The sequence below is a fragment of the Stenella coeruleoalba genome (assembly GCF_951394435.1).
Source record: "Stenella coeruleoalba genome assembly, chromosome: 3".
NCBI lineage: Eukaryota > Metazoa > Chordata > Mammalia > Artiodactyla > Delphinidae > Stenella > Stenella coeruleoalba.
The window spans coordinates 162,654,354-162,681,995 of record NC_137148.1 but is presented as its reverse complement, the minus strand read 5'-3'; the positions used below and the strand labels follow the sequence as shown (position 1 = coordinate 162,681,995).

General features: G+C 55.3%; 1 protein-coding gene across 1 annotated transcript in view; it reads left to right on the top strand.

Annotated features, from left to right (window-relative positions):
- The window catches only part of ELL (elongation factor for RNA polymerase II), an 80,359-nt gene that overhangs the window by 41,678 nt on the left and 11,039 nt on the right, over positions 1 to 27,642 (top strand). Inside the window, exons 2-6 of the mRNA XM_079917796.1 lie at positions 10,394 to 10,441; positions 17,164 to 17,285; positions 17,662 to 17,825; positions 19,989 to 20,254; positions 23,778 to 23,902. Of these exons, the coding sequence (XP_079773922.1) occupies positions 10,394 to 10,441; positions 17,164 to 17,285; positions 17,662 to 17,825; positions 19,989 to 20,254; positions 23,778 to 23,902 (725 nt within the window). The remainder of the gene's footprint in view (positions 1 to 10,393; positions 10,442 to 17,163; positions 17,286 to 17,661; positions 17,826 to 19,988; positions 20,255 to 23,777; positions 23,903 to 27,642) is intronic.

Here is a 27,642-nt window from a genome sequence, read left to right as displayed (position 1 = left end):
CCCTCTGAGCTTTCACCCATCTTGTCTCAACTTTTCCCTGTGCCCTCCTCAGTTCCCCATTTTTGGTTTGTTTGGTTTGCTAGAGCATCTTTAAAACGATCCCAGGTATCTTTTCATTTCATCCATGGCTATTTTAATCACTGTGTTGAATGTTAACAGATACAGACTTGTGTTTTTTAGACATCGCCTCCGTGCAGCTCCCTGAGAGCACCCTTGCTGGCTCTCCACAGGCTCTTCACTGAGGCTAGTTCAAGTAGGGTCCACACAGAGCCATACGCGACATTCGTGTTAAGTCTGTGGTAATTTATAGCACTCCATTCTTCCCCTCGAACCATTCATCTGTTGAAGAAACCAGTTCATCGGTCCCAAGGAATTTCCCATGTTCTGCCCTGGCAGTCACTGTCCTCGTTACTTTCCACGTGGCAGCAGCTAGCTCAGGGCTTCTCGGCCTTGGCTTCACTGACATCTGGGGCTGGGTTACTCTGTGGTGGGACCATCCTGTACACCGTAGTCTGTTGAGCAGAGTCTCTGGCCTCCATCCATCAGATGCCAGGAGCAGCCCCCCACAACCAAGTCACGACATCCTAAAATGTCTCTGCGCGTCGCCAGTGTCCCCTGGGGCAGAGTCACCCAGTGGAGAACTGCAAGTGTAACTCGTTGCCTTACCCACTGTACTTCCTACAAACTGGTTGCTAGACCTGGAGGTGGATTTCGTAAGCCACTTCCTGTTGCTTCACCCTCGTAAGTGTTCTTCTCCATGGGGAGAGAGAAGAGGATCCCGGCCGTAAGCTTCCTTCTCGCCCTCGCCCCATCTTAGGGAAGAGGAGTTTCGGGCCAGGAGTCACACCTTCTCCCACGGGCCTGCCTGTTCCCCTGACCGTCACTGCCCTGTGCCCACCCTATTTTTTCTTACATGCATCAACATCTTTATTAAACAGGTTTCTTCACCCAAGTTGCGCCCCCCGCATTGGGGAGCTGCCTGGGGGCTGAGTGACCTCAGGACGCGGACGCCCCTGCCCTGCTGTGTTGAGGCCTTCCTACTGCCCACCACTGCCAGGCCTCCCAACTCAGCCCTGGGCTCTCAGTCAAAGCATGGCACTAGCAGTGACACTTGTCCCGAGCAGCTCCTGGTTTCATCCTCCCTGCACTGCTAATGGGGGATGGTGTTCTGCTACTTGGGGTGCTGACAGGGCCGGTGTGGGGGTCGGTGCCTGCTGCTCAGGAGGTGCCACACTGGGCAGCTTGGCCCCGGGGGAGGGCGTGACCTGTGAGCCTGTGATGTGAGCGACACAAGGCCTCAGAGGGTCTGAAGAGACTAAGCGTGTCATGTGTAATGCTGCCAGCCTGAGGCGTAGCCCGTGCATGTACCAAGTGTGACAGGCATGGAGATGGGTGGCGGTGTGCCTGGGGGGTGTGTGTCATGGGAAGTTACATTACCTGGTGGCTTGTTAATCACCGTCTGAGGGCTGACCCAAAAGCTGCTGAGGAGACAGGGAAGTGGGCATTGCCCGGGCTAGTCCGTCAGTCCCTCTTGGTCCCTAAAATGTAGAGGAGGTAACAGGGTGGCAGGTACCCCTAACAAGCAGTGCGTCCCTGGTCCTATGAGCTGTCAGTCCCTGCAGGGAACAGCCAGCCAGACCTCAAGGAAAGACCATGTTTGCACGTTCAGCCCATGCACCACCAGGGGCGTCCTAGCTGCTGGGGTCCAGGGCAGGCTGGGTGGGTCTGGAGGGTGACGCTGGTCCTACTATAAAGACACCTCTGCCTGTTTGCTCAGAAGACACTGTTGGTACCACATCTACTTTCTGAAAGGGCCCACGAACCCAGGGGGACCCCTGTCTCGCTCATACCACGGCTGCCCTCAAACCTTGCCTTCTCGGGCTTCCCTGGTGGCACAGTGGTTAAGAATCCGCCTACCAATGCAGGGGACACGGGTTCGAGCCCTGGTCCGTGAAGATCCCACACGCGGTGGAGCAACTAAGCCCATGTGCCACAACTACTGAGCCTGAGCTCTAAGGCCCGTAAGCCACAACTACTGAGCCCACATGCCACAGCTACTGAAGCCTGCGAGCCTAGAGCCCGTGTTCTGCAACAAGAGAAGCCACGACAATGAGAAGCCCATGCACCACAACAAAGGGTAGCCCTCGCTCACCGCAACTAGAGGAAGCTCGCACGCGGCAACGAAGACCCAACACAGCCAATCAATCAATCAATCAATAAAACAAAAAAACAAAAACCTTGCCTTCTCACCCACGGCTGCTGTCTCTGCCACCCTTGCTGCCTGCAGTCCAGCTCAGCATCTCCGCTTCATCTCCTTACGCCATGTGCACTGTGCCCCTTATTACTTGTTCCTTCCATGTGCAGTCACGGCCATGTGGTGTCCTCTCTGTGTCCAGCTGTCCCACTCTGTGAGGCATGGCCTGGGACCCTCGAGGCTTGGGAAGTACCCCTTGAGGGCAAGAACGGGTAAATGGTCCGACCAGGCCAGAGGTGCACGTTCAGCATGTCCAGCGGCAAATATGCGAATCCACCTGCTCCACGTCCCCAGAGCTGAGGTGCAGGAGGTCCGGGTCAGCTCTGGCACCGGGAGACCACGCCCTCCCAGTTAATCTCCTGCGCAGTGGGTCAGATGGTGTCAGGACCCTGGGACAGTCTGCTCCCATCTCCCCCTCCTCCTCCCTGCCCCTGGTTGCCACCCATTTAGTGTTGCACATCCAAATCCCGCACTTCATTATTGTTATTTATGCCTTCAACTATCAATTATCTTTTACAGAAACATAATGAGAAAAAGGTCTTTCATGTTCATAAATGTTCACTGTAACCTGACAGTCTTCATCCTCTGTGCAGATGTGCATGTCCATCTGGTGTCACTCTCCCTTCCTCCTAAAGAACTTCCAGAACCTTCCTTGTAATGCAGATCTGCTACAAACAGACTCTCAGCCTCTGTCTGAACAAGTCTTTATGTCACCTTCTCTTTTCACTGTATGTGGAATTCTGGGTTGGCAGTGTTCTTTCCTCAGTGTTTTGAAGATGTCCTTCTGTGGTCTCTGAGCTTGTTTCTGACATTTGGCCTCGTGAGCGCGTCTCCGTTTGTGGTGCATCAGTCAGCCCGCTGCACTTGTTTGCTTATGGTGTGTTGCCACGTGGTTCCTTGTTTTCTGCTGGAGCTTCTTAGGTCAGTGGATTTATAGTATTTGTCACATTTGGGGGTTTGAGGCTATTATTCCTTTGGATATCATGCCCTTGGAATTCCAGTTACATGTATAATGGACTTCTTAGTACTGTCCCACAGTTCACCACGGCTTTTTTTTTGTAATCTTTTTATTTTCCCATATGCATGCACACACGCATATCTACAGAGTTCTTGTCGGAGTGTGCAAGCGGCGTGGGAAGACAGTTTTCACCTAACATACGTTTCTGGGCCATGGCCCCGCACCACCATCTACGCAGCACTCCATGGCAAGGTTCCAGAACGTCCCACGCAGCCTCGCGGCGCTCATTGCCGCGGTGAGACATCTGGACGTCTTCCTCATGTCCGGGCACTACTTCGGCTTTTCCGTGTTCCTACTCACACACACTGGCCTTGGGCGCCCGTGGTAATACTCCTCCCCTCATGCTTCCCACGCCTGGATTTCCCACCGTCTAGGGCCACGGGCTGGCCTTCCTCACCTCCCACAGTCTTCAGACACGCAGCTGGACTCACCAAGGCTTTGTTCATTTTCCTGTAGATTTTTTTTTGTGTGATTCATTTTGGGTAAATTGACATTACTTTGTCATCAGATTCACTAACCTTTTCTTCCACAGTGTTTAACGTTAATCCCACCCAGTAAGTATTTCATCAAGATGCTGCATTTCTCAGCTCAAGAAGTTCCATGTGACTCTCCTCTGGTACTTCATATTCCTCTTCTCACCAGTTCAAGGTTCCCTTTAAGCCCTTGAGCATTTTAAATTTAGAATAGTTGCTCTAAAGTGAAACCCTTGTCTGATAGTTCCATCTTCTCTGTCCTTTCTGGGTCTGTTTCCATTGACTGATTTTTCTCCTGGGTTAAGGTTCACATTTTTCTACAGCTTCACATGTCTGGAGAGTTTTGGGTTTTGGATACTGTGTGTTGTAGATTCCATGGGATTGTCTGCTGGATTTTATTGTCTTAAAGCGTGTCAGTTCGGCTGGCTGCTGGCAGGCAGTTTGGTTAGCAGTGGATCAGCTGATCTTGGGGAAGCTTGTTTTTGAAATTTCTTAGTAAGGGGAATAAGAGAACCCCTTAAATGAGGGCTGGTTTAGCTCCACTGCTGAGTGGTGCAGTGAGGACTCCTCTGGGCTGGCTGTCTGTGGCGTCTCCTGGCCCATATTCCTGGGCTTGGGGCCCCAGCCCAGGGAGAGACCCGAAGCCTTCCTGGGCAGCAGCTCAAGGCCCCCTGCAGGTGCCAGGAGCCGTCCCTCTGCACTGTCCCTACCTTCATGGGCCTCTGCCCGCACGTGCAGTTCCTTCGGCCTCCCTGGCCCGTGGTCCAGAGGTTCCTGGAGGCAGTGAGCTGAGCAGTCCAGAGGCTCCCTTGGCCGTTTCCCTTCTTTCACATCTCTGGCCAGTGCTGCCTGCGTTCACTTTGAAAGCATTGTTGTGTGTTTTGTCCAGCACCCTAGTTGTCACCAGTGGATGGCTTGTCTGGTCCCAGGTGGTCTGTCTGGCCCTGACATGGGGGCCTGCTTGTGAAGAAACTGAGAAGATTCAACGGGACAGCTATCTGTCCATTCACCCCTCCATCCATCCAGTGAATATTTCCTGGGCTCGGGTGGCCCACCATGGCCTTCCAGTGGTGGAAAGGCCTGCCCCCTCTAAGTGGAGTGCAGGGCATGAGTCACCGGCCTAATCACCAAAATCCCCAGACAGAAGGTTGGAGGTGACTGCAGCAGACGTGGCTGTGTCCTCCTGGGGTCAGCCTGCAAGTCCCTGAAGGGCTCAGAGAACGGGAGGCTGCAAATGTGTGTACCACCCAGCACAGAGAACCTTGGAGGTGGCAGGTGGAGTTGGATCCTGGCCCTGTGTCGGTTTGGGCGAGTCATTTGACCCCCTCTGATGCCTGAGGTTTGTGGTGGAGTTTAGCAATAACAAGCCTAAATTCAGCTCTTAGCCTGCAGCCTGCAGGATGTGTTCCTGGGTGCCATGTGCCCTGGTCCCGTGGTGCCCCCCCTGCTCAGGATGGCTCTGGGTCCCGAGCCTTCACCAGGCTGTTAAGACAAGGGAAGTGCAGGCGGGCTGTTCCTCAGGGATCCTGGATCTTTGGCTTTCAGTGTGGCCTGCCTACAGGAGGTTGGAAGTTGCCGGCCTGGGGCCTTGAGGCTGCTCTGCCCAGGTTTCCCCGGAACCTTCAGGAACAGCCAGCATCAGACCTGCACAGTGTGCAGCGCTGCTGGTAGACCACAGCCACTCCTACTCCCACCAGCCCAGTGGCCACCCACTGGAGTCAGGCACAGGCCTTTGATGGGTGGGGCTTGTGTCCTGAGCGCACCCAGTGGACACCCGGCAACCTCCAAGTAAGGGTCCCCATTGGCGTCCACTGCAGCTTGCTGGTTGGAGCGGGAATTAGCCCAGATGGTCCTGTCCTGCCTTGTTTAACAGCAGAGGGTGGAAGTGGGGCCATGGCCCCAGGTGCTGGGAGGCACCTCTGTCATTGTGAGCGACCCATATGGCAGGGTTTCCAGAGGGGCCCGCGGCACTTGGGGTTACCCTCAGACTACCTGCCCCACTTTGAACCTGACTCGGAAGGGAGAGAGCCGATGAGTTTATCACGTGACCAGCTTCCTTCCGATAGTTTCTTGGAGGTGACAGGGCTGGATGCACTTTGAGTAATTCAAATAAAGTGTATTTGCTTCACAGTAAGCACCTGAAAACTTCTGTTTAAGAAGATGTTTTGATCTAAAACAGATCTCCATTTCAAGTAGCCCCTGCGCCACAACAAAACAGTAGTTGCCAAAGGCCACTTTGGTGGATGTTGAAGACGCACAAGTAGTTTTTAAGTACATTTTAGAACGCTTTAGAAAATTCTCTTTTCTTAAACCTTCTTGTAAAAATTTTAATTTTGTTGTGCTTCATTAAAATGTTATTGGGCCTCCAAGCTGGGAGTCTGTGACAGGTGGGATGGTCACATGCCAGTGTGCAGGACACTCCAAAATCAGAGACTCCTGCAGCCCTTGGAGAGGTGCCCTGGCCAGTGCCTGTGTTTCCTCCTGGAAACCGGATGCGGGGGACACAGTGGTGAGCAGGCAGCTTACCTACCGGCACCCCATGTGGAAAGGTCTGCAGAAAGGATCAAGGCTGTTGCCCCCAGGACAGAGGAAAACTGATGGGCGAGAGCCACAGCCAGCTTAGGCAGCTGCATTAACCCAGATCACTGAGGGTGGGCCCTCTGGTGCCAGCAGATGTGCTTTTGACTGCTCTTGGTCGCCAGCTGTTCGGCAGCATGGGCTGAGTGCCATCAGAATACACCTCAGGGGAGGGACTTCCCTGGCGGTCCAACGGTTTGGACTCTGTGCTTTCACTGCTGAGGGCCCGGGGTCAATCCCTGGTCAGGGAACTAAGATCCCACAAGCTGCAAGGTGCAGCCAGTCAGTCAGTCAGTAAACAGACAGCCACGGAGCAACTAAGCCCGTGCGCCACAGCTATTGATCCTGCGCTCTAGAGCCCGTGAGCTACAGCTGTTGAGCCCACGTGCCACACTACTGAAGCCTGCACGCCTGGAGCCCATGCTCTGCAACAAGAGAAGCGACTGCAATGAGAAGCCCGCGCACCACAACGAAGAGTAGCCCCCGCTCGCCGCAACTAGAGAAAGCCCGCGCACAGCAACAAAGATCCAACGCAGCCAAAAATAAATAAATAAAATAAATAAGTAAATTTATAAAACAAACGAACGTACCTCAGGGGAAGTCCCTGGTGGTCCAGTGATTAGGACTCTCTGCTTTCACTGCCGAGGGTGCGGGTTCCATCTTTGGTCAGGGAACTAAGATCCCATAAGCCGTGGAGCGTGACCCAAAAAAATGGAAAAGAAGAAAAAAAAATACACCTCAGTCATTGACCAAGTGTCATTGACTCCTCTTTTTGTTCCAAAGTCTTCCAAATGGGGGCTCTTGTCCCCTCTGCCGGCACAGGGGCTGGTGGAATTTCGACAGGTCTTGGCTTGGTGTCTTTTTTGCTAATAACGATAGACAGGTGGCCCATCACCTACATGTGTGTGTGTGCGCGCGTGTGCGTATGCATGCACGCGTGCACAGTGGTATGAGTGAATTGCTCTGTTGTCGATGAGAAGGACCTGGCCTGATCCTCCTACTGGAGGGAGGAGACACCACAAGAACCCATGTGGCCCGGACCCTGGTTCTATGATGAAAGTCAGGCGGCATGGGGACACACGCTTGAAGCCAGCCCTCCTGGCGTAGTGGAGGAAGCTTGGGATTTTAGACCTCTTGGCTAACTGCTCTACAGTATAAAGTCTTATTCTCAGTGCCCTTGGGGATTGAATGACTTTGTGAGAAAAGAGTCTCCCAAATAACTTGCTTGACAACTAGGCCAGTTAAATGCTTCACTAGATGGCCCACAGGGAGCGTGTGATCCAGGGGGAGGATGGCCCACCACACCATCGAGTCAGCCAGGCACCAGGGGGGCTGCCCTGATGGAGTCTCTCCTGGGAAGGTGCACCCTTCTTAGTTCCTCTCCTTCGCTACCTAAATCCGGGCTCACATCATTGCTGATGTCATGGCCTCTGTCCCCCAAGCCCCTGGAACACAGAGGCTTTGCTGTGTGTGGATGACAGACACACATGGTGCTATGGTTAGCCCCGAGCTGAGTCTTGCATGGAGATCTGAACCGAGAGACCTGGGGGCATGAGAACCAAGTCCTGCATGCTCTTTACTACCATGGTGTCCCACGTCTCTGCTCCGGGCTTTGCACTTGCTGTTCCCTGGTCAAGAACACCCTGACTTCCTAGCTTTCATGATCAGGTGATGTCAGTAGAGAGCTCCGTAATGACGACCGACAGGGTGGCTTTACCTTGACGCTGTCTTTGCTGTGTGCTTGTGTGTTCTGCTGTTTCCCTTCCACCCACTTTACATCACTCTTGCACTGAAAATGGTTAACAGACGGGAGTCTCTCCCCATGTTCAGGTGGTGTTCCTCAAAGCCCACACGAGTCTTCAGAGAAAGACCCTCTGTATGCCCTAGGGCAGGTCACAGCATTATGGAGGCATCATTTGTAACCCATAGAACTTCCCCATTTTAGGTGTATAGTCAGTGAGTGTTAATGTTCTACCCAAGAAGTTCCCCCCAGCCCTTCTGCAGCCACTCCCCACTTCCAGGCACTCACTGATCTTTAGTTTTGCCTTTTCTGGAACTTTATATAGATGGAATCATCCATCGTGTGGTGTTATATGTTGGGCTACTCTCACTTAGCTGGTGGCTTTGAGGTTTGTCCACGTTGTGTCCATCAGGAGTTCGTTTCTTTTTATTTCTGGGTAGTATTCTGTTGTTTCTCTGTCTACCAACTGATGGACATTTGGGTTGTTGGCTATTTTTTGAATAGTAAGAGTATTCTGCTATGTATGTCTTTTGTGCAGACGTATATTTTCATTTCTCTTGGGTATATCCCTAGGAATGGAATTGCTGGGTCATGTGGTAACTCTGTGTTTAGCCTTTTAAGAAACTGCCAGACTTTTCTACAGCACCTTGTATGTTCCCACCAGTAAAGGACGAGGGTTCTGGGGTGTTGTCTTTTTTCTTTTAGCTAGCCCAGTAGGTGCCTGCGCCGTCTCTTCCTCACTGATGAGTAAGGGCTTCTGCCGTGCTTATTGGCCACCTGCAGGTCTTCTTTTTGATCTCTGTCTTTAACCCATTTCCAAGCAGAGGCCACTTAAATGTTGCATCTGCAGGGGCCCAGCTAGGCGGGGCCCCCACCGGTGCTGCTCCTCTAGTACTCTGAACAGCAGCCCAGGCAGTGGTCTGGTTGTGGTTTGCGGGACGGGTCATCTGGTCCTGAGCCTGCTTTGAAGGGACCTTGGCCCTTGTCTCAGCAGCACGGTGGCCCTTGTGCCTGCAGGGGCTGGAGCAGCACAAGGGGCTGGAGGACCTCCCATATCTGCCAGCCTGGTGGTGAGGAGTGTTGTGCTTTAGAAGTGTGGGGTGGTTTCTGGGGGGTCAGATCCCATGGAGGTAAGTGCTGGAGCTCCGTGTGACCTCTCAGGTCTGCTCCAAATGGCGGAGTCCTTGGAGATCCTTGGCAAAAGGGGAGGCTCCTGGTAAGCAAAGTGGGGTGAGTGTGTGGCCCACAGGGTCCAAGCTGGCTGAGCCCTGTCTCCCTCACATGCCTACAGCCCTTGGCCCACTTGGTGACGGGGTCACGGGCACCAAGATGCCAGTCTGCCCATTGGTTGGTTCTCCCCACGTGTATGTAGCTCCGCTACCCACCCAGGGCTTGCGGTGGGCCTGACATTCTGAGTGGGGAGCAGACAGGTAGCCACTCCAGACGCTCTGAGAGAGGCGTGGGGGGGCCCAGGTGGGAGAGCCTCCCCTCCCTCTAGGGGGCGCTAGGGTGGAGACCTGACAGGTGGGCTCTGATGGAGGTGGGAGAGCCCAAGACTTTGGCACCCTGTGGAGGAACTGGGGAGGACAATGGGCACAGAGGCCAATTTGGGCCCTGTGGGTTTGGGGGTAGAGGGAAGGGGTTGTGGTGACAAACCAGCACCACCCTGTCGGGTGATGTCTGCTACACAGAAGGTGGGTGCTGAGAGCCCCAAGATAGATGAGAAAAAGAGGTGCGACCCTCCATCTGGATCCGTGTTCTTTCTGAAATTCCACCAGAAGGCTGATCTCTGAATAGCTAAAGCTTAAATTATTTTGAGTTTTTTGGTGTATTTTTTCTTGTGACATTTGGAAATTCCGCCACTCCAAGTGCAGTGACAAGCTGCTCTGAAGCTGTGACGTGGGAGCTGGGCAGGCGTTGGGCTCTGTCCTGCCAGGGTGTTGGGGGGCAGGGCGTCACCTCATCAGCCTGCCTCCTGGCTGGTGGTGCTCACCCACCCCGATTCCTTTCCAGTGGGGTGTTTCTGAGGCAGGATGACCTGGGCTGTTGTTGGTTTTGGGCGAATGGTGAAAGGGGGCTGCCCATTGCCTGTATCTTCACTCTTGCCTCTCATGTGTACCTTCAGCCCTGGCCCCTGTGCCATCTGAGGAACTCCTATTGATCCTTCAAAACCCTGCTCCAGTAACCTTTCCTGTAATTTTCAACATGTGTGGATTTTATTTCACCCCTCCTGAAAACACTGTCCTTATCTGGCTCCTTGTATGACTGGGAAGTGAGTCTTTGAATTTCCAGATTCTTTATTGACATTTTTCCATCTTGCTTTTTTGCAGGACTCTGTTTCACTGAGACCTTCGATCCGATTTCAAGGAAGTCAGGGGGTGAGTCTTTTTTTGGTCTTAATCATATTTAGAATTGTGGAACTGGTGTGCTCCCTGCCCTGTTAGGGCTTGCTGGGCACAGCAGCCGGCTGGGAGCAGTGTTTTGGCCCCATCCACTTTTGTGCCAGGCTGGGCCCTATGCTGAGTCAAGGTCTGCCTCTGGTTGCCTCCAGGCTGGTCCTGTGGCTGGGGCCACACCAACAGGCCATCTGTGGTCTGAAGGCAGCTCTCCTGTCCAGTGGCTCTTCAGTCTCTCCCACTTCCTTCCTGTAGCCGCCAATCTGACTTGATCTCTGTGCTGATTCAAAACTATGGCCCCAGAGCCCAAGCAAGCCTGGAACTGTGCCCCCCCAGGGTGGGACGCTTGTCTCTGTTGGTGGACCTGGGACCATGGGTGTTTGTCTGGCTTTTGGTACTGGGCAGGGGGGTTATAGAAACTCAACATTCCCATTTTTTCATGAAAGGTATTTGATTCTAAATAACCATCTTACAGAAAAATTGGGGAATGGAAGAAAGGGTGGGTTGTCTATAATCCTTACCCCCCCAGGTCTTAGGACCCCCATATCGTCCACCTACCAAAGGTGCTTTAGAACACTTTAGTTTTTCTTCTAGTCTTCATTGCAAGTCTTTTTTTTTTTTTAAATCTGAAGAGTTGCCATATGTGTCTAAGTCAGTTTCCACCTGACAGCCTGCTGGCTTCTTACAGAACCAGGGGTTCTGTGGGTTTTGCCCCAGCCAGCATGCTCCAGAGAGATGGAGCCTTGAGGAGATATGTGTCTGAATGTGCAGATACATTGATACCAAGAGATTTATTGCAAGACATTGACTCATGTGGTAGTGGGGCTGATGAGTCTGAATTCCATGGGGCAGGTAGGAGCTGGCACTGGGGTTCATAGGTGAGCTTCTTCCTCCTCAGGGAGGCCTTAGTTTCCTTCTTAAGGCCTTCAGCTGATTGGATGAGGCCCACCCAGAGCATGGAGGGTCATCTCCTTAAAGTCCGCTGGTCGTGGGTGTCACTGCATCTACGGAGTACCTCCACGGCACACCCAGATTACCATTCATAGAGTCTTTGGGGGCTGTGGCCTGGCCAGGGGCACACACGAACTGACCATCACCCCAAGACCAGTCAAGGTCGGTGGGGCCCTTAAAGGCCCCAGGGCCCTCCCCCCGACACCCCCACCCCCCCGCCTCCCCGTGCCTCCTCTGGGGCTTCCTCCACACCTTCATTGGCCCCATCAGTCTTCTGCCAGTCACCCTTTTGCAGTCTCCACTTTATCTTCCCTGAGACATTTCCCCAGGGGTTGGAGGTCAATGCTGGGCTTGCTGCCAGACTGGCCCAGTGGCGCCCTCTTGTGGCCCATGATCACTCTGTGCCTTCAGCAGCTGTGGGAAGATGAGGAAGCCAGTGCACGGATTGGTGTTCATTTATCCAGTGAGCGATGCTTTCTAGTCAGCAAGGCACCACGTGGCTGCTCATAGAAGCGCTGTGAGGTTCTCCTGGGTTGTACCCCGTGTCGCCCAAATTCCTGTGCAAAACCTAAGAGCCACATCCATTCAAGTTAGGGGTCCCAACATCTTAGTCTTAGACTTATGCTTTGCCCACATTTCCTTCCTTCTGGGCATTCTCATGTGTAATGGAGTTCCTAGAAGGTTCTGAGGGTGTGGAGGCCCTGCGCTGCAGCTCGGGGCAAGCCAGGCCATGAGTCTCCACTAAGAGGCTATTCCCTGTCTGAGACCATGTGAGGGCTGGAGGGGGCTGTGTGACAAGGGGGGTGCTTTCCCAGCTTGCTGTGAAGGATCAGGTGCTAAGTCTGCCCCTTATGACCTCTGGACCTTGTCCTTCTCCTCCTGGGCATTGATGGAATGTGACCATTCCTCCCTGCCAGGTGTGAGAGGCCTGGCCTGGTGCCAGGCACACGGCGGACTCTGTCCTGACCAGGCCATACCTGCATGGTCACCCAGAGCGGAGGAGGGGAGGAGGCAGGGTGCCTCGCTCTCCGCTCCCACTTCTCCTGGTCGCTCCGTACACTCCACCTGTGAGGTTGGAAATAGAGTAGGAGGCTGGCGAGTGGAGTTGGGCAGGCTCATTCAGCGTTCCTGATGCTTGGGCTGACTCGATGTTCTGGACCCCGTGTAGGCCGACAGGGCCCACTTCCCAGAGGCCCATGAAGCTGGCAGACTGAAGATTGAGACCCTATTTGCTCCTTAGCTCAGGGACCTTGGCCAGATCTTCTCCCTCTGTCCCTTGGCCTCCCTGCCCAGGAGATGGGCCACCCACCTCAAGGGTTGTATGCAGGTTAACTTGGCCTTAGGAGAACCAGAGTCCTCCCTGCATTCCAGAACCCGCTCACTCAGTTCCTGGTGCTAATCCCCACCTGATGTGAATGCAGTACAGCTGGCGTAGGGTCTCGGTGTCACTCAGCTCCTGGGTTGGGAGTCACATCCAGTCCAGCCACCTCCCCGCCTGTGCTGTGAGCGCCACAAGGGCTGGGTGCTGTACGGCTGGGCCCCGGTGTTGGCTGGTTCCTTGGGGCAACTGTATGGCATTGCCAGGTTCCCCAGAGAGCCTGGCCCCACCTGTAGCACATCCATGATCTAGGGCATCTAGGGCATCGTCTTCAGAGCAAAATGCTCACCTTTGTTTCATTTGCCGTGTACATGTGTGTTCTCTGCCCTCTCACAGACACTGAGCTGGCTGACCTGGGCCCCTCTGCCATCAGGGGTCACTTCTAAGTTGTCAGCCCCTGACAGCTGGTGAAGCGTCAGGCTGCAGAGGGGAAAAGAAAACCCCACTTGGCCGGCTGCAGCCCAGCACTCTTCAGTTGATGAAAAAAGAAAGAAAGGGAAGTAGGGTTGGCATCCAGGGCTGTTGAAGGCATTTGCATGTGCTGCAGCAGGAACCCAAACGGCAGTTTACAGAATGAGGCTTGGTGGCACTTGTCAAGGGCCTTTGACTGGTGTCTCTGTGATCTAGGAGCCAACTCTGCGGGAATCATTAGGGATGTGCGCAAGATTGAGCCACAGGGGTGCTTGTTGCTGTGTCACGGGGATAACTTGGAAAGCCCGGGAAGGGGCGGGCAGGTGGGCGGGCGTTGTGCACTCCCGCTTCCCAGGGCCCACAGTGTGCGGGAGCGGCTCTCCAGAAGGAAATAGGTGCTTAGAAAGCGCCCTGGGTCTGGGGCTGAGGAAGCTAGCCTCCCAGTGGGCGGAAGAGGCCACTACAACTCTTAGGAGTTGTATTTAGCTGCGCAGTAGTAACTCTTTACCCAAAATATGTTTTATTCTGAGGGTTCCCTGGAAAAGAAAGATAATGAAAACAAACGTTCTCTGAAAACCCCTCTGGCTGGAGAGAGCCTGGCTCATCAGTTTGGTTCCTGTGTGTGCCTGTTTTGTCTTGTTCTTACCTGACTGGAATACCAAGTGCTCCCCACCATTTATCCCCCACCCAGCTCGGGACCTGATTTGTCTCGTCGAAGCTCCCACCTGCACCGCAGACAGACCAGGCCCGGCAGGTCTGGGGGAGGGCTGCCGGCCTGACTTGGGACAGATTTCAAAGGGGGTTGATTTAAGGGCTCTGGCAGGGACTCGACCTACTCGCAGTGGAACCAACACCCCCTCTTGGGCCTTAGGCCTCAGAGGCGGATGTCAGTCCCTCAGGTGCCCAGGACCATTTGGGATGGGACAAGGCTGTTTGTTGCTCCAGGTCCATCTGTTCGTCTGTGCACACAGACACATGACAACTCCCTCTGCCTCCCCATAACCAGGAGTTGGGGCTAACATCAGATGCACCCAAACCTGCCATGCTCGGGCCAGCTGAGGGCCACGTGGCAGCTGAGACCTGGTCCAGAAGGCACACGTACTGCTAAGCGGGGCCCAAGTTTCGGAAAATGTGTCGAGCTCTCCGCTGTCACAGAGAAAGCCGCGCATTCCTGAGCCATTCGTGCCCAGCTGGCTGGTTTCCCTGCTGGTTTCCAGCGACTGGTAGCCATTAACCAGCATCGTTAACCAGCAGCAAAACAGCCTGTTAACCAGAGGATTCCATAGGGGGTGGTGCCACAGAGCTGGGAAGGGCCTGGGGCTTCAAGAGCCTCCAGTGCCAGGCTCCAAGCAAGCTCCTCTTCCCACCGTCCTGCAGCCCCAGTAGCTGCACAGACCCTCCTCTGGGCTCTGTGCTGTGCCCCCGCCTCCAGGATTTTGGAAGTGGCCATACATACCCATGTGGAAAAGGTTCTCACAGGGTAAAAGGATCACAGTGAAGGTTCCACCACACCCCTGCCCAGAGAGAAGCACGGTTGCATCAGAGCTCATGCTGTACGTACCCTCTCCTTTCCTCGTAGGGGCGATAGCCTGATGGGGACTGTGGCAGTCATGGCAGCCACTGCCCTTTGAGCAGACTGAGATGGAAAAATGCCACCTGGGGAGGCCTGGTCTCTGCCAGAGCCGGGATGTGGCGAGGGGAGAGGATCAAGGTCAGGATGGAGGAAGAGCCACCCGTGTTGGGGTTCAGGCTCCATCGGAAGTGCCTTTTGATTTTTCTGACTTTGTGGTGCAGTCTTCCTGCCGCATTTTGGGCGACTGCATCAGTGTGTACCTGGCTGCGGGTGCATCTCCCACAGTGACCCTCAGAAGCATCTGAGTGCTGGGTTTTCAGTTACTTCTATAATGGAGAACAAAAGTCACATCTGCAAAGGAACGAGCAGACAACACAGGGTGGCTACTAGTGCTGGACGAGATGCTGCACACGCACTGGAGCGTGTGTGTGTGTGTGTGTGTGTGTGTGTGTATACATGTGTGTTTTCCTGCCCGAGGTGAGTGATAGCAGGCAGTCTGGGTTTGAATTTTTTATAGATGCTGAGTGTGAGCTGCTCCATCTCTTTTTGACCCTCATAAAGAAACAGGTGTCTGTGTTGAGATGAGGGCCTGCGTGGCTGGCCAGGGCCGACCTGGCATTGCCACCCTGGTGGTCTCCTCCATGGACTTTGGCCTCACCTGCCACTGGGTGTGTGTCCTGGGGGGGGGGCCTGCCCCCGAACTGCATTGACAGGATCATGCTGGAGGGCCAGGAGAGAGTGCTGGACAGACCCCAGCTGGGTGGCTGGGTGGAGCTGGGCCAACGGGGCAGCCTTTCTCCTGGGCAGCATTCATCCTGGGGCGGGGACGTGGGGGACAGGGATGATCATTGGCCCAAGGTCATTTGCAGTCCTTGGACGGCTGGTGCAGACTGTCCCTCTCCCCCAGGCCAGGCCCTTCCTGCCCTGAGCGGCTGTGCCTGGGAGCCACTCTGTGACGCCTTGGCTCTCAATGTGCGCGGCGGGGGCCTCTCTTTGGAGCAGGGACTGGCTGTGCATTGAGGGCTTCCTGCAGCATTTTGAGCCAGCCCTGGGTTGTGTGACCTCCCAGCTTCCCTCATGGGTCTACACACCACCCTGAGGGCTGGGGCAGGGGAGCCGCATCCCTCCCTGTGGCCCAAGCTGCCGTGTCCTTGCTCTCACGGACAAGGCTCAGACAGGCTGAGCTGCCTGCAGTCACACGTGACAGCTGCGCACAGGGCAGGGGGGATTCAGCCCTGAGCCGCATTCTGTCCAGTGCTGATGAGGCGTGTTAGCGTCCTCACACAACCAAAGAGGAGACGTGCTCGCCCTGGCCTGCTGGGCTGGTGCGACAGCCCAGGAACGAGGCCTGCTGCCCCCTAACCCCCAGTGCTGCCCCTTCTTGTTGACCACCTGTGACCCCACCTTGTGTGTCTGCCTAGCTGTGATGAGCTCCTGTGCTCAAGCCCAGGGATTACTTTAAGGCTGGTCACCTCTGGTGACAGGGTTCTGGAGGCCCTTCCACTGCCTGCACAGGGGCTGGCAGCCGGAATGTCAGGTTTTCCTGTCTGTGTTTTTCAGCAGCTGCTGGCCTTCACCCAGTGTGGGCAGGGGGCCAGAGGGTGGGCCTGGAATAAAGTGGCCTCTGGATGTCCTGCCTATGCTGAACCCTGCACTTTGGCCAGGACTAGTGCTGTCTGTCTGTCTGTCAGCCAGGTCGTCTGTCTCTTCCCTCTGGCGGCTGTGGCTTTGCCTCGCTAGGCTACAGTGGTGCTCTCTGAAGTTGGGGTTACATAAACCATGGCACACGCATCCCCTGTCATGGTTGATTGGGGGCAAGTGCTGCCCCTCTGTGAGCCCCTCGGGGCCCGTGCCTGCCTTATTCACGGACACCCAGGTGGAGTCATCAGTGTTTGGCCTGGAGGAGGTGGAGAGGGCGTTGCTAAGCAGGAGTGCGGGTCAGGGTATCTCGACCTCTCAGCATGCCCTGCCCGCTGCTGACGCCCACCCATCTTGTCTCATCTCATCTTTACGGTTGTCCTGAACCAGATCAGCCCTGTTTGGTGGGGAAACTGAGTCATGGCCCAGCTTGGGGTGGGGTCCCTGCCTCCGGTTGTGTGCTGAGTGCTCTGTGCTCCTCAGACTGAGTTGCCATTGCTGCTTAGAAACCAGACACAGGACCCCACCCCCCTGCCACTGCATGAGAACCCAGGACCCACCAGCAGCCTGTCCATGGTGACACGCTGGTCCTGTCACTGTCGGGAAAACAAAGGTGCGTTTCAAAGGAATGTGGTTGCACATTTCCACTGTAAGGGGCATGCTTCAGGGATGGGCCTGGGTCCTGTGCTGGCCCATCCTATGGTCCCTTCTGTGCTGTGGACCTACCAGTGATGTCCCACCCTCTCCACGCAGCACATCTCCATCCCCCAGCCTGACTGCCCCACGGAGCCGCGGACGTTCTCCTTCTACCTCTCCAACATCGGCCGTGACAGCCCCCAGGGCAGCTTTGACTGCATCCAGCAGTACGTCTCCAGGTGAGCCTTGCCCAGGCTGCCCCAGGTCTCCCAGTGGGCAGACCCGCCTCCCCCGACTTCCACTGTGGCGTCCCCCTGCCCCAGCCTGCTGTGCAGATGTTTACCCACCACCTCCAGCCCCAGCGCCCCTTCTTCCCCTTCTCAAGTGAGCTACCCTGGCTCCTTACAGTGTGTTCAGGGCACAGGTCTAGGTCCTGGCGTGCCACCTGTGGCCCAGGGACCTGGGTTCCCTTGTTTCTTTCGGGTCAAGATGTGCCTTGAAGAAACCGTGTTGCCCAAGCCAGCACCAAGCCCCATTTCTTGGACATGGGGGTGGTGGCCGTCTCTCCTGGTCATCCCAGGTGCTCATCCCAGCTTCTGGCCCCTTGTCTTGCAGCCATGGGGATGTCCACCTGGACTGCCTGGGCAGCATCCAGGACAAAATCACAGTGTGTGCCACCGACGACTCCTACCAGAAAGCGCGGCAGAGCCTGGCACAGGCTGAGGAGGAGACGCGGAGTCGAGGCGCCATCGTCATCAAGCCCGGAGGCCGTTACCTGGGTGAGGATCAGGGGCCTGGGGCTCCACCTGTGGGGGCCTTGCACCTGCTGGGCAGCTGTCGGGGGAGCAGGAGAGACTCAGGGCCCATCCAGACCAGGAGCGGGAGTGACGGGTTGACAGAGGTAGGATGAGCTGGGTCAGTGTTGGGTCAGGACAGAAGGTCCTTCCTGGGTGGCATCTGCTGCCTTCTGAACCCAAGATGGACTAAGGGACCCGAGAATTCCAGGCATTCTGAATCTCAGGGCTCCTCTCCCAGGCTGTAGCCTCAGGGACCTCTGCCCATCATGGAGACTCACCCTACATGAAGCTAGAGCTTCGGTCTGTCCTCCAGCTGCCACCCCTGCCCTCACCTGCCCAGATGTCTCCTTCCCAAGACCGACGTGGCCGGGGCAAGGTGCAGATGACGAGATGCACCCTGTGGCGGGCGGCCTGCTGCTGTGTTGGGGCCAGCGAGGGGCCATAAGGTGGAGACCAGGAAGGAAACGCATTGATCCCTGTTCACTGGGAAGGCTCTGGCCCCTCAGCATCTGCTTGGAAACAATTTCAGTGAAGTCGAGACACTGACAACATTAAAAGTATAGGGAGAAGAGTACTATCTATTTATCCATTTAGAAAGCCCCGTCATCTTGCTGTAGTCTTCCCGCCTCCTGGATGCAGATGGAGTTAAGGAGTCATTGGAATGCGTTGCCAGGCAAGAAAGCCCTGAGAGAGGTGTGAAACGGCTTACAGCAAGGGAGAACTTGATGGCTTTTGGGGTTTTTTTCTTCTTTAAGGAAAAGCAAGAGCGTTTCACATTGCTCCAAAGAGCATGCGATTTTCCTTGCTTGGCAGTGGGGTTGGCTCTGAATGAAACCCCAGACGGTGCAGGAATCTGTCCTGCCTGTCAGCGCTGGGCCCCAGTGGATGTGGCTGTAAGTGACCAGGGAGCCTGAGCCCTGGGCAGTAAGCTGCCCAAGAGGTGCCAGCCAGAATCTAAAAGGGCTTCAGAGCCTGCTTTTGCTTCAAGATGCAAATGTGGACATTTGTACACATTTGAATACATTTTGGGTGGGTCTTTCAGTCAAAAACTTGGTCCAAAATTCGTGTTACGGTGCCATTTCGGGTACAATGAAGGTTTTTGCAGTAGTTTACGTTCTGGTGGAAACGCTCGTGTCCTGGCCTCTTAAGCCACCGACGTGCACATCCTGGGTGTGTCAGGCCTCTCCCCCCACCCCATGTCGGCCCGTCAGATGGGTCCTCTGGGGACGAAGTCTGGCCCTGAGGATTCTAAAAGCACTTCTTCCCTGTGTTCATTTGACAAATCAGATTTGAGGGATACATGCAAAAGGAAGTCGTCGTGGAGAGGTTTCTGGCCCAAGGATTCAAGGTGTGCGCTGACTTTGCTCAGCAGTCCTCGTTCCTGCAGTGGCGGGAGCGCCGTCCAAGGTGGAGTTAATGACTTAGGAGTGGAAGCGCCCTCCCTCGAGAGCAGTGCTGGAGGCTCCATGGAGGATCCCCTTGTACGTCTCTGTTTGCAGCAAGAGGGTGGGGGATCGGCCTGCTGCCCCCGGGCCTCCGAGCACAGCCAGGTCTGCCCAAGGAGCACTTGCCAGGGCCACAGCTGGGGAGTTGCTCACACCCTGGGGTCTCTAGAGCAGCTGCCCAAGTGGCCCTGACGCCTTTATTTTCCTTCTCCTTTTTCATAAAAAAGAATGACAGATCCTGTGGGACCAGCATAGTGCTGTGGAGTTCAGTCTCTGGGTGCCTGCCTCTGGCAGTTATGGGACTCCCTTGTTAACATCAGCCCCCTCTCCCCATATGGGTCAGGTGTTTTGGGTCCCCAGGATGTAGGCTGCCCATGATGAAGTCAGTTAAGGCTCTAAGCCCGCTTCTCTTTCCTGTAGCTCCCGCTTCTGAGACTGTGGGGCCCTGCAAGTGCCCACTGAGCTGTTTGTGGTCAGCAGGTGGCAGTCTCGGCCGCCCAAGGGCCCCACTGAGCAGGTGGGGCTGGACGAGGCTTGAATTGCCTTCTGTTGGGCTTAGTGAGAGCTTGGGGCTGTCCGCCATCGGCCATCCACGGGTGCCCACGAGCTCGCTCAGGAACTTGGCGTCGGCCCCAGGCAGTGGGACACGGTGGCCACTCCCTCACCCCTTCCAGTCCCTAATGCCTGGCTCTTATTGCAGGCAAAAAGGTTCAGTTTCGGAAACCGGCCCCGGGGGCAGTGGATGCTGTGCCCTGCCGGAAGCGGGCGACCCCCATCAACCTGGCAAGCGCCATCAAGAAAACCAGCGCTGGCAGCGTTAGCGGGGTGTCTCAGCGGCCCTTCCGTGACCGGGTGCTGCACCTCCTGGCGCTGAGGCCCTACCGGAAGGCCGAGCTGCTGCTGAGGCTGCAGAAGGACGGCCTGGCCCAGGCGGACAAGGACGCGCTGGACGGCCTCCTCCAGCAGGTGCGTGCTTGCCCTGGACTGGCCTGGGCTGCGCATGTGGCACTCACTGTCCAGGGCCCTCCTCCTTACCAGCTGCGGACACACAGGCAGTGCGCGTAGCACAGGGGATCCAAGACTTCAGTCGCACAAGGTTTTTAGAATTGAACGAAGTCTGAGGAACCCGCAAGCATGAGTTAGCAAGAGCTCGGGCTTCACAGTCAGACAGCAAGGGCCTCGTTATTGCTCATCAGTTGTGGCTCCAGGCAAGGGGCTTCATGTCTGGACCCTCAGGCTTCCATCTGCGGCTGGGGCATGACCACAGCACCTCTCTTGGGGTCAAGAGCTAAGCGGGCAGGAGCGTGGTGCCAGCAGGTGGAGCCTGCTGTTAAGCAACCGGGGCTTTGGAGCAAGGGCGGTGGCCCCAGCACCTTCCTGAGGCCTTACCCTAGAGGAGGCAACTTGAGGACCCCTGAGAAGGTGAGTGGCTCACTCCGGCTTCACCACATCAGCTGGGCCATGTGGATACCACTTTGCCATGAAGTGGGGATGGGCCCCCTCAGAGCGCTGTGAGGATGGCACAGCCAGCAGCAGTCGCGCCAGCATCCTGAGGAGGAGGCGTGGCCCTGCCTCAGATACTCTGGGCACTTGGATGGTGCCTCCTATAGCAGAAAGTACGCGCCCTGACCATCAGTAGCTATGCCTGAGGATGAGTTTCAGATTTACCGAGTTCTTCAGCAGGCCTCTGGGCACTTCTCTTCCCCATCCCCAGTGCAGTCCAAGGCTGCTGTGACCACACAGCACGTTTGTTGGGAGGATTTCGGCATGGCTCTCATCCCCCCGTGCTCTGGCTGGGGTCCCTGTGTTACCCATTACCCCCCGAGGGTTCAGGGCAAAGGGAACGGGTGAAGAGGGAAGAGAGGCCTCTGTGACATTCCCCTGCATTCCGAGGCGCAGATGCAGGCCTGGGCAGGGGCTGGGCCCCATCCACAGAGCAGGTGAAGGGTGCCTCCCCCATCCTTCACCCGAGGAGAATCCTCTTGTGTCCTGAGGGCTGAGGTGCTCACCAGAGACTCACGTTACTGTCAGGAGCGCCCATGTCCACTCACTGGGTGCTTTTGTGCGGATTTGGCCTCCTGAGCCGCTGTCCCCCACGTGGAGGTCATGCTGGCAAGGACTGAGCAGCACTGTTTCTCCCTGCAAGCTTAGGAGTTGGCTCGGGGCCTATTAGAAGATAGATGCATGGCTCTGGAGCCCAGAAGTTTTCTTTGGCAAAGGGGCTTGCCAAAGCACCCAGAAAGCTCTAGAACCAGGAACAACATTCCCAGGGCGCTCGTTTCCTTGGAAAGTCGCGTGCTGGCCTTGCCCCTGGGAAATGGGGGGAAGTATGTGGGAGGCCCTTTCCCTGGGCTGGGGGCCACCCAGAGCTGCCTCCTGCAGCACGGGGTGACCACAGCAGGGCTGAAGGGAGCTGGGCAGAGGCATCAGACATGAGCCAAGACTGGAGACAAGTGCGGCAGCCACGCCCACCCCTGGCTGTGCCCGTAGCTTGCATTGCCATCCAGCCAGGCCCTCGGCCCCTGGTATAGCGTTCTTAGAAATGCCCTTGCTCCCGCTCTCTAATCTTGTTCTGTTTGTGCCCAGAATAAAAAAGCACAATGCAGAATGTGACCCTTAGCTGACCGAGCACTTGATTACACCTGAGATTTACCCACGGAGCAGCCCTCAGATGCGGCAGGGATGCCAGGCTCAGTTCTCTGGAGAGAGAGGGGTCTGGTGGTTCTGACTTAGGTCTGCCTGGGGCACTGCTCCACTTTTAACCCCTGTGACATTCTCATTGCTCCTGGTCCTTTCCTGGGACCAGAGAGGCACCGTACTGGGCTCCAGCTTCTCCAGTGGGCTTGGGTTTGGCAGCTCCTAGGGGGTGGCCCAGCCAGTGTCTTGGGGTAGAGCATCCTCCTCGCGCCCGCTCTGATTTCTCCTAAACTGCCCCAGCTGCCTTGTGCTTCTCTGTTTACTACCCAACTTGTTCTCCGCAGCGGTGTGGGGGGCAGGAGGACCCCCGCCAGCTTGGGGATGGGAAGGTGTCGGGGGCTGTGCCTCAGCCAGGATGCTCATTTCCAGCCCCCGCAAGTGACCAGGGACTCTGATGAACAGCACTAACAAAACCACACTGCTCAAAGGCGCCTTCTCTATTCCTTCTGTGAAAACAGAAAAGATTTAAGGCGTTCCATCTTCCTGGTGGGAGTGTTGACGGGTGGGTGGCTCTTCTGGAGAGCATTTTAGCAAAACGTATCAAGAACCATAAAAATGTTCAGAGCCTTTGACCCACTAATCCCACTTCCGGGAAGCTGGCTGAAGAAAACCATCACCAGCATGGAAAAACCTGCACAAGTGACGTCTGTTTATGCTACAGAGAAACTGGAAACGGCGTCAGCATCCAACAAAGGAGAAACGTTTGAGTACATCACAGTGTAGCCACTTGGTGGAATATTACTCAACCATTAAAAATACTCCTTGTGAAAACTGCTGTGATGTGGAGAACTTGTAGTCTCAGTGATAGCGAAAAACAGCGCGCCAGCCACACGGCTACACACGCGTGTTCTGGAGACCATGGTGCCCAAGCGAGACACTCAGGGAAGTGCCCGCTTCAGGTCAGGGGCCTGAATTCCGTCAAACATCTTACGGCAAACGTTTTAAATCCATCTTCGCAAAGAGTCTTGGAGACAAGCTCAGCTTTTGTTAACCAGCAGCAGCAGGGCTGGCTGGTTGCAGGGAAGGTGGGCTCAGCATGGCCCTTGGAGGCACCACTCACCCAGCACCCCAGTCTCGGCCGACTCTGCCACAGGAGGTCTGAATCCGAGAGCGGGTATGTTAGTCCATCGGGCTGCTGTAACAGAATACCATAGACTGGATAGCTTATACACCACAGACGTTTACTTCTCACAGCTTTGGAGTCTGGGAAGTCCAAGATCAAGGCGCTGGCAGATTGGGTGTCTGGTGAGGGCATGTGCCCTGGTTTATAGACAGCTGCCTTCTTACTGTCATCACAGGGGGGAAGGGGTGAAGGAGCTCTCTGGGTTCTCCTTTATAAAGACACTAACCCCATCATGAGGGCTCCACCCTCATGACCTAATCACCTCCCAAAGGCCCCACCTCCGAATACCATCACCTTAGATTAAGGGGGTTAAGATTTAACGTGGACTTTGGGAGGACAAAAATGGTTCAGTCCATAGCAGGGGGATGGGCTGGTGATGGAGTCTTGGGAGTATAGATGGCAGCCTCCCCTTTTTGGAGCCAACCTGGCCTCCAGCAGCTGTAAGACGTGTATATATGGACCTGCTGCCCTGACCCTTCTGCACCCCGAGGGTTGCTGCGCTGGCACGCAGGGGAGCTGTGGGGTGAGGTGTTGGCTCGGGGAGGGAGTGTGCTGTCCTCTTTCCCCTTTCACGTCTGTCTCCGCCTCTCCCTGCCCCCTCGCAGATGCTTTCAGGAACATCTGTCTCTCTCGGGCATCACACAAGGTGACACCAGCTCTGTCTTGCAGGTAGCCAACGTGAATGCCAAGGATGGCACGTGCACGCTGAAGGACTGTGTGTACAAGGATGTGCAGAAGGACTGGCCCGGCTACTCAGAGGGGGACCAGAAGTTGCTGAAGCGGATGCTCATCCGGTAACTGCCTCCCTATCCCTGAGCGAGTTCCCAGCCCCTGGACCTGGGGCAGATCTCATCCCAAGGATGCTGGGGGGGCCTCATCTGGCCCCAAAGGCTGCAGGGCCCGCAAGCAGGATGGAGGGGTCTGTGGAGACTGCCTGGGGGGCCCACCGTGTCCTCCTGTAGGGTAAAGGCCAGCCCTTACCGAGTGGGGTGGAGGGTGTGAGTCACCATCTTGAACACCAGAATGCCCGGACAGAAGGCCCCAGACCGTTCCTTCTGCCCCCTCTTGCCCTTCCTGTCAAGGTTGCTTCCAAAACCTGCACATCCCCACAGGCGTCTGCTGCGGGCCCTCTTTCTTAAAAAGAGCCTCTCAAGGACGAGAAGCAGAGAGAAGCAAAACAAAACTCCCCACAGACAAGATTAAGCAGCATTAATTAAATGCATCCCCTCTCTGGTTAATTGGGACCCAAAGTCAGGAGTGGCCACGGTAGCTCTAGGGAGAAGTGGGTAAGTAGGCCCCCATCTGAGGCAAGCAATTAATGATTTCCTTCTCAATTGATGCCTGGCTCCGGAGCCCGGGCTGTGAAGTGAAGTGCTGTTCAGAACAGCCTGATATGCTAATTAGTCCTTAAGTGATTTCTCAGGGACTTGGAGCTATTTATGAAGGGTTTTGGGTTTTTTTTGTTTTTTTGATTTTTTTTTTTTTTTTAAGTTTAGCTGTTTAAAGCAGTAATTGCGTCTGGAAAGCAGAGCTGAGTCGGGGCCAGTCTAGGTGAACCCTGAGTTCCTCCTTGGCCCTGCGGGACACTCACCTGCTGTCCCGGGGTCACTGCTCTGGCTGTCTGGAGGTCTCTGGGTGCTCAGGGAGGCTGAGAGGAGATGGTCTCAGCAGAAGGTGCCCCCCCGGCCCCCACTGCCCTCTCTGGGGGTCCTCTGTTGCCCCAGCAAAGCACATCCTGGGTAGGCAGTCACCTCCTACAGGCGTTCACATCTATCACGTTTTTTGGCAAAGGGTTGAAATAGTCACTTACACCCACCCTAGTGCTTTGAGGTGGCCAGGGGCACATGGTGGGGGGCACCTTGAGGCTGCTTCCACTCTTCCTTCCTTCAGAGCCTCTCACTGGGTGCCTCGCTGATCTCAGACCCCAAGCGTCTTGTCCTCCCAGAGCTCCCAGGAAGGGGTGTGGCCGAGAGCAAGCAGCCTGTCTGTGTGTGAATGGGTGTGGTTTGTAGGAAACAGCGCCTGGGCTGAATCTTGAGGGGTGTTAGGTGGGAGGTTCCTAGGGATGCGGACTCTGGAGCTCAGTATAATGCCAAGCTCACGCTTCCTCCCTTGTTTTCGCTCTGGGCTGTCTGGATGCTCTTCTCTCCGTCTGCGTGGGCCGCTGGGAGAGCAGCCTCGCCACCGGAAGCCTCTTGGGAAGCCGACAGCTCCTACTGCCCTTGGAAGCGTGAACTGATTGGCGCGCAGAGGGCAGGGTCAACACCCCTGATGCCCGCAGCCACACAGAAGGTTTCTCCAGGCGCCCCTCTGCACAACTTGTTTTTCTTTAGGTTGCTCCCTTCCTGAAGAAAGCCCCAGTTATAGCAGGTCTTGATGCTGTGGTCTCACGGCAAGAAGGAAAAAAACAGGATCTTGGGGTGTTTCTGTTGTTACAGGCAGGGTGTGGGGACTTGTGTCACCCCAGGGGCTATAACACCTCCTTTTCCTACAGCTTGTTCTGAACTCGTACCTGACTTAAACATGCTCACGCTTCCAGGGTCTGCCTGGGCCCCCGTGGCTTTGCTCTGCACAGACGTGCACTCCCAGCATCTCGGCTGTTGACTTGGATGCTGCCCCTGTGCTTTTAGTCCCCACGTGTGTAGCTGCTTGGGCCTGGCCTGTCCCAGGAGGAGTCTGTGGACGTCGCAGTGCAGGATGAGGCCTCAACTCCACCTGGCCCTGAAATCAGTCACCCCGGCCTGCCCGTGTCCTGGCCTCACCTCCCCCAGGGCACAGCCTAGACAACCCGAGCCTCAGTCCGTCTCGCACGCATCATGCTTTCCCTGGAGTTGGTAACCTGCTTGGCCGAGTTGTTACTTTCTCTGCTCAGCGTTCTGTGTCCTTCATGTCCAACCCCAAGCTCCCCGTGGTTGTGCCGTGGCCTTTTATCACTATCAGGGGATCAGGGGTTCCACCGGGAGCTGCCCCCGTCCCTTGCGGGTCCTTCTGTTCCTGGGTCTGTGATTCTGCCCTGGGGTTGAAGGGACGCAGCTCTTGGAGCATCTCTCAGAGGAGAGGGCTTTGGGAGCTCCATCTGTCATATCTTCACGCCTGGGTGGCCGTCACACTGGATTGGCAGTTGGCGAAGTCTAGTCTTCCAGATTGGAAGGAACTTTCCCTCTATGTTGAAGACCTGGCCCCCGGAAAGCCACGGAGGTTCCCTTCCTGGCCCTGTATCCATCTGCATGGTCACAGGATGGCCTGGCGGGTGCTCTGGGACCGGCGCCCCAGCCCTTGCAGTCTGAAAACTTGCCTCGTCCTTCTTCCCGTCCTGGGCGTGGTTGTGAGAGGCCTCACTGTCCTCCCTCGCCCTTCCTCTCATTCTGCCACTGGGGGCTGTGCTGCACCGTTCACCATTGTCTTCCCTGTTGTTTCTTTTAATTTCTTCTACTTTTGGAAGATTTCTTCACCTTCTCCCTCTGTCTCTTTTTTTGCCATTGTTGCTAGTTCCCAAGGTGCAGCTCCCACTTCTCTCTAGTTCCAAAGCAGTCACCCCAAAATGAAACCCCACGTTAACAGCCACTCCCCGTTCCCCCTCTCCCAGCCTCACTAAGCTGCCTCTTGTCTTGGTGGATGTGCCTGTTCTGGATGTTCCATACAAATGGGATTATGTGCTCCAGCCTTTTGTGTCTGGCTTCTTTCACTTGGATTAGGTTTTCGAGTTTCGTCCACACTGTAGCACGTGTCAGAGCCTCACTCTTTTTTATGGCCAGGTAGTATCCTATTGTGTGGGCATTTTGTTTATTCATTTGTCTGTCCATGGACACTTGGATTGTTTCTACCTCTTCATGATTACGAGTAGTGCTGCCATGAGCATTCCTGTACCAGGACCTGAATGTAGCTGACATCGATTTTCAGTTCTCTCAAATATACACTGAGGAGTGGAATTGCTGGGCCATATGGTAATCCTGTGTTTAACTTTCTGAAGAACTGCCAAACTTTTTCTCAGTGGCCACGGCATTTTACATTCCCACCAGCAGTACTCAGTTCCAGTTTTTCTACATCCTCACCAACACTTGTTATTTTCCATTTTTTTGATTCTAGCCATCCTGGCAGGTGTGAAGTGGTATCTTATCATGGTTTTGATTTGTGTTTCCCTGGATGAATAATGATGTTGAGCATCTTTTCATGTGCTTATTGGCCATTCGTGTGTCTTCTTTGGAGAAATGTGTATTTAAGTTCTGTGTCTTTCTAAGGCTGTTAAGGATGGTGTTTTTCTTGCGGATTTAAAGTTTTCATCCCCTTACAGAGTCTCTCTTTCTTTTCAAATGCATTTTCCTGTCTATTTTGGGGTCTGACATTTGTTGCCTGGAAGCCCGGGTGCGCAGCCTCTTCAGGACTTTCCCATAGGCAACGCAGCCTCCTCAGGAGCACTGCTGAGGCGTTTCTGAATCCCCCATAGGCCCCTCTGTTTCCTCTTCTCCCGAGGCCACGTCTCTGTCCATCCTGTGTGGCCCGAGCATCCTGGAGAAGGCCTGGGCTCCTTCACTCC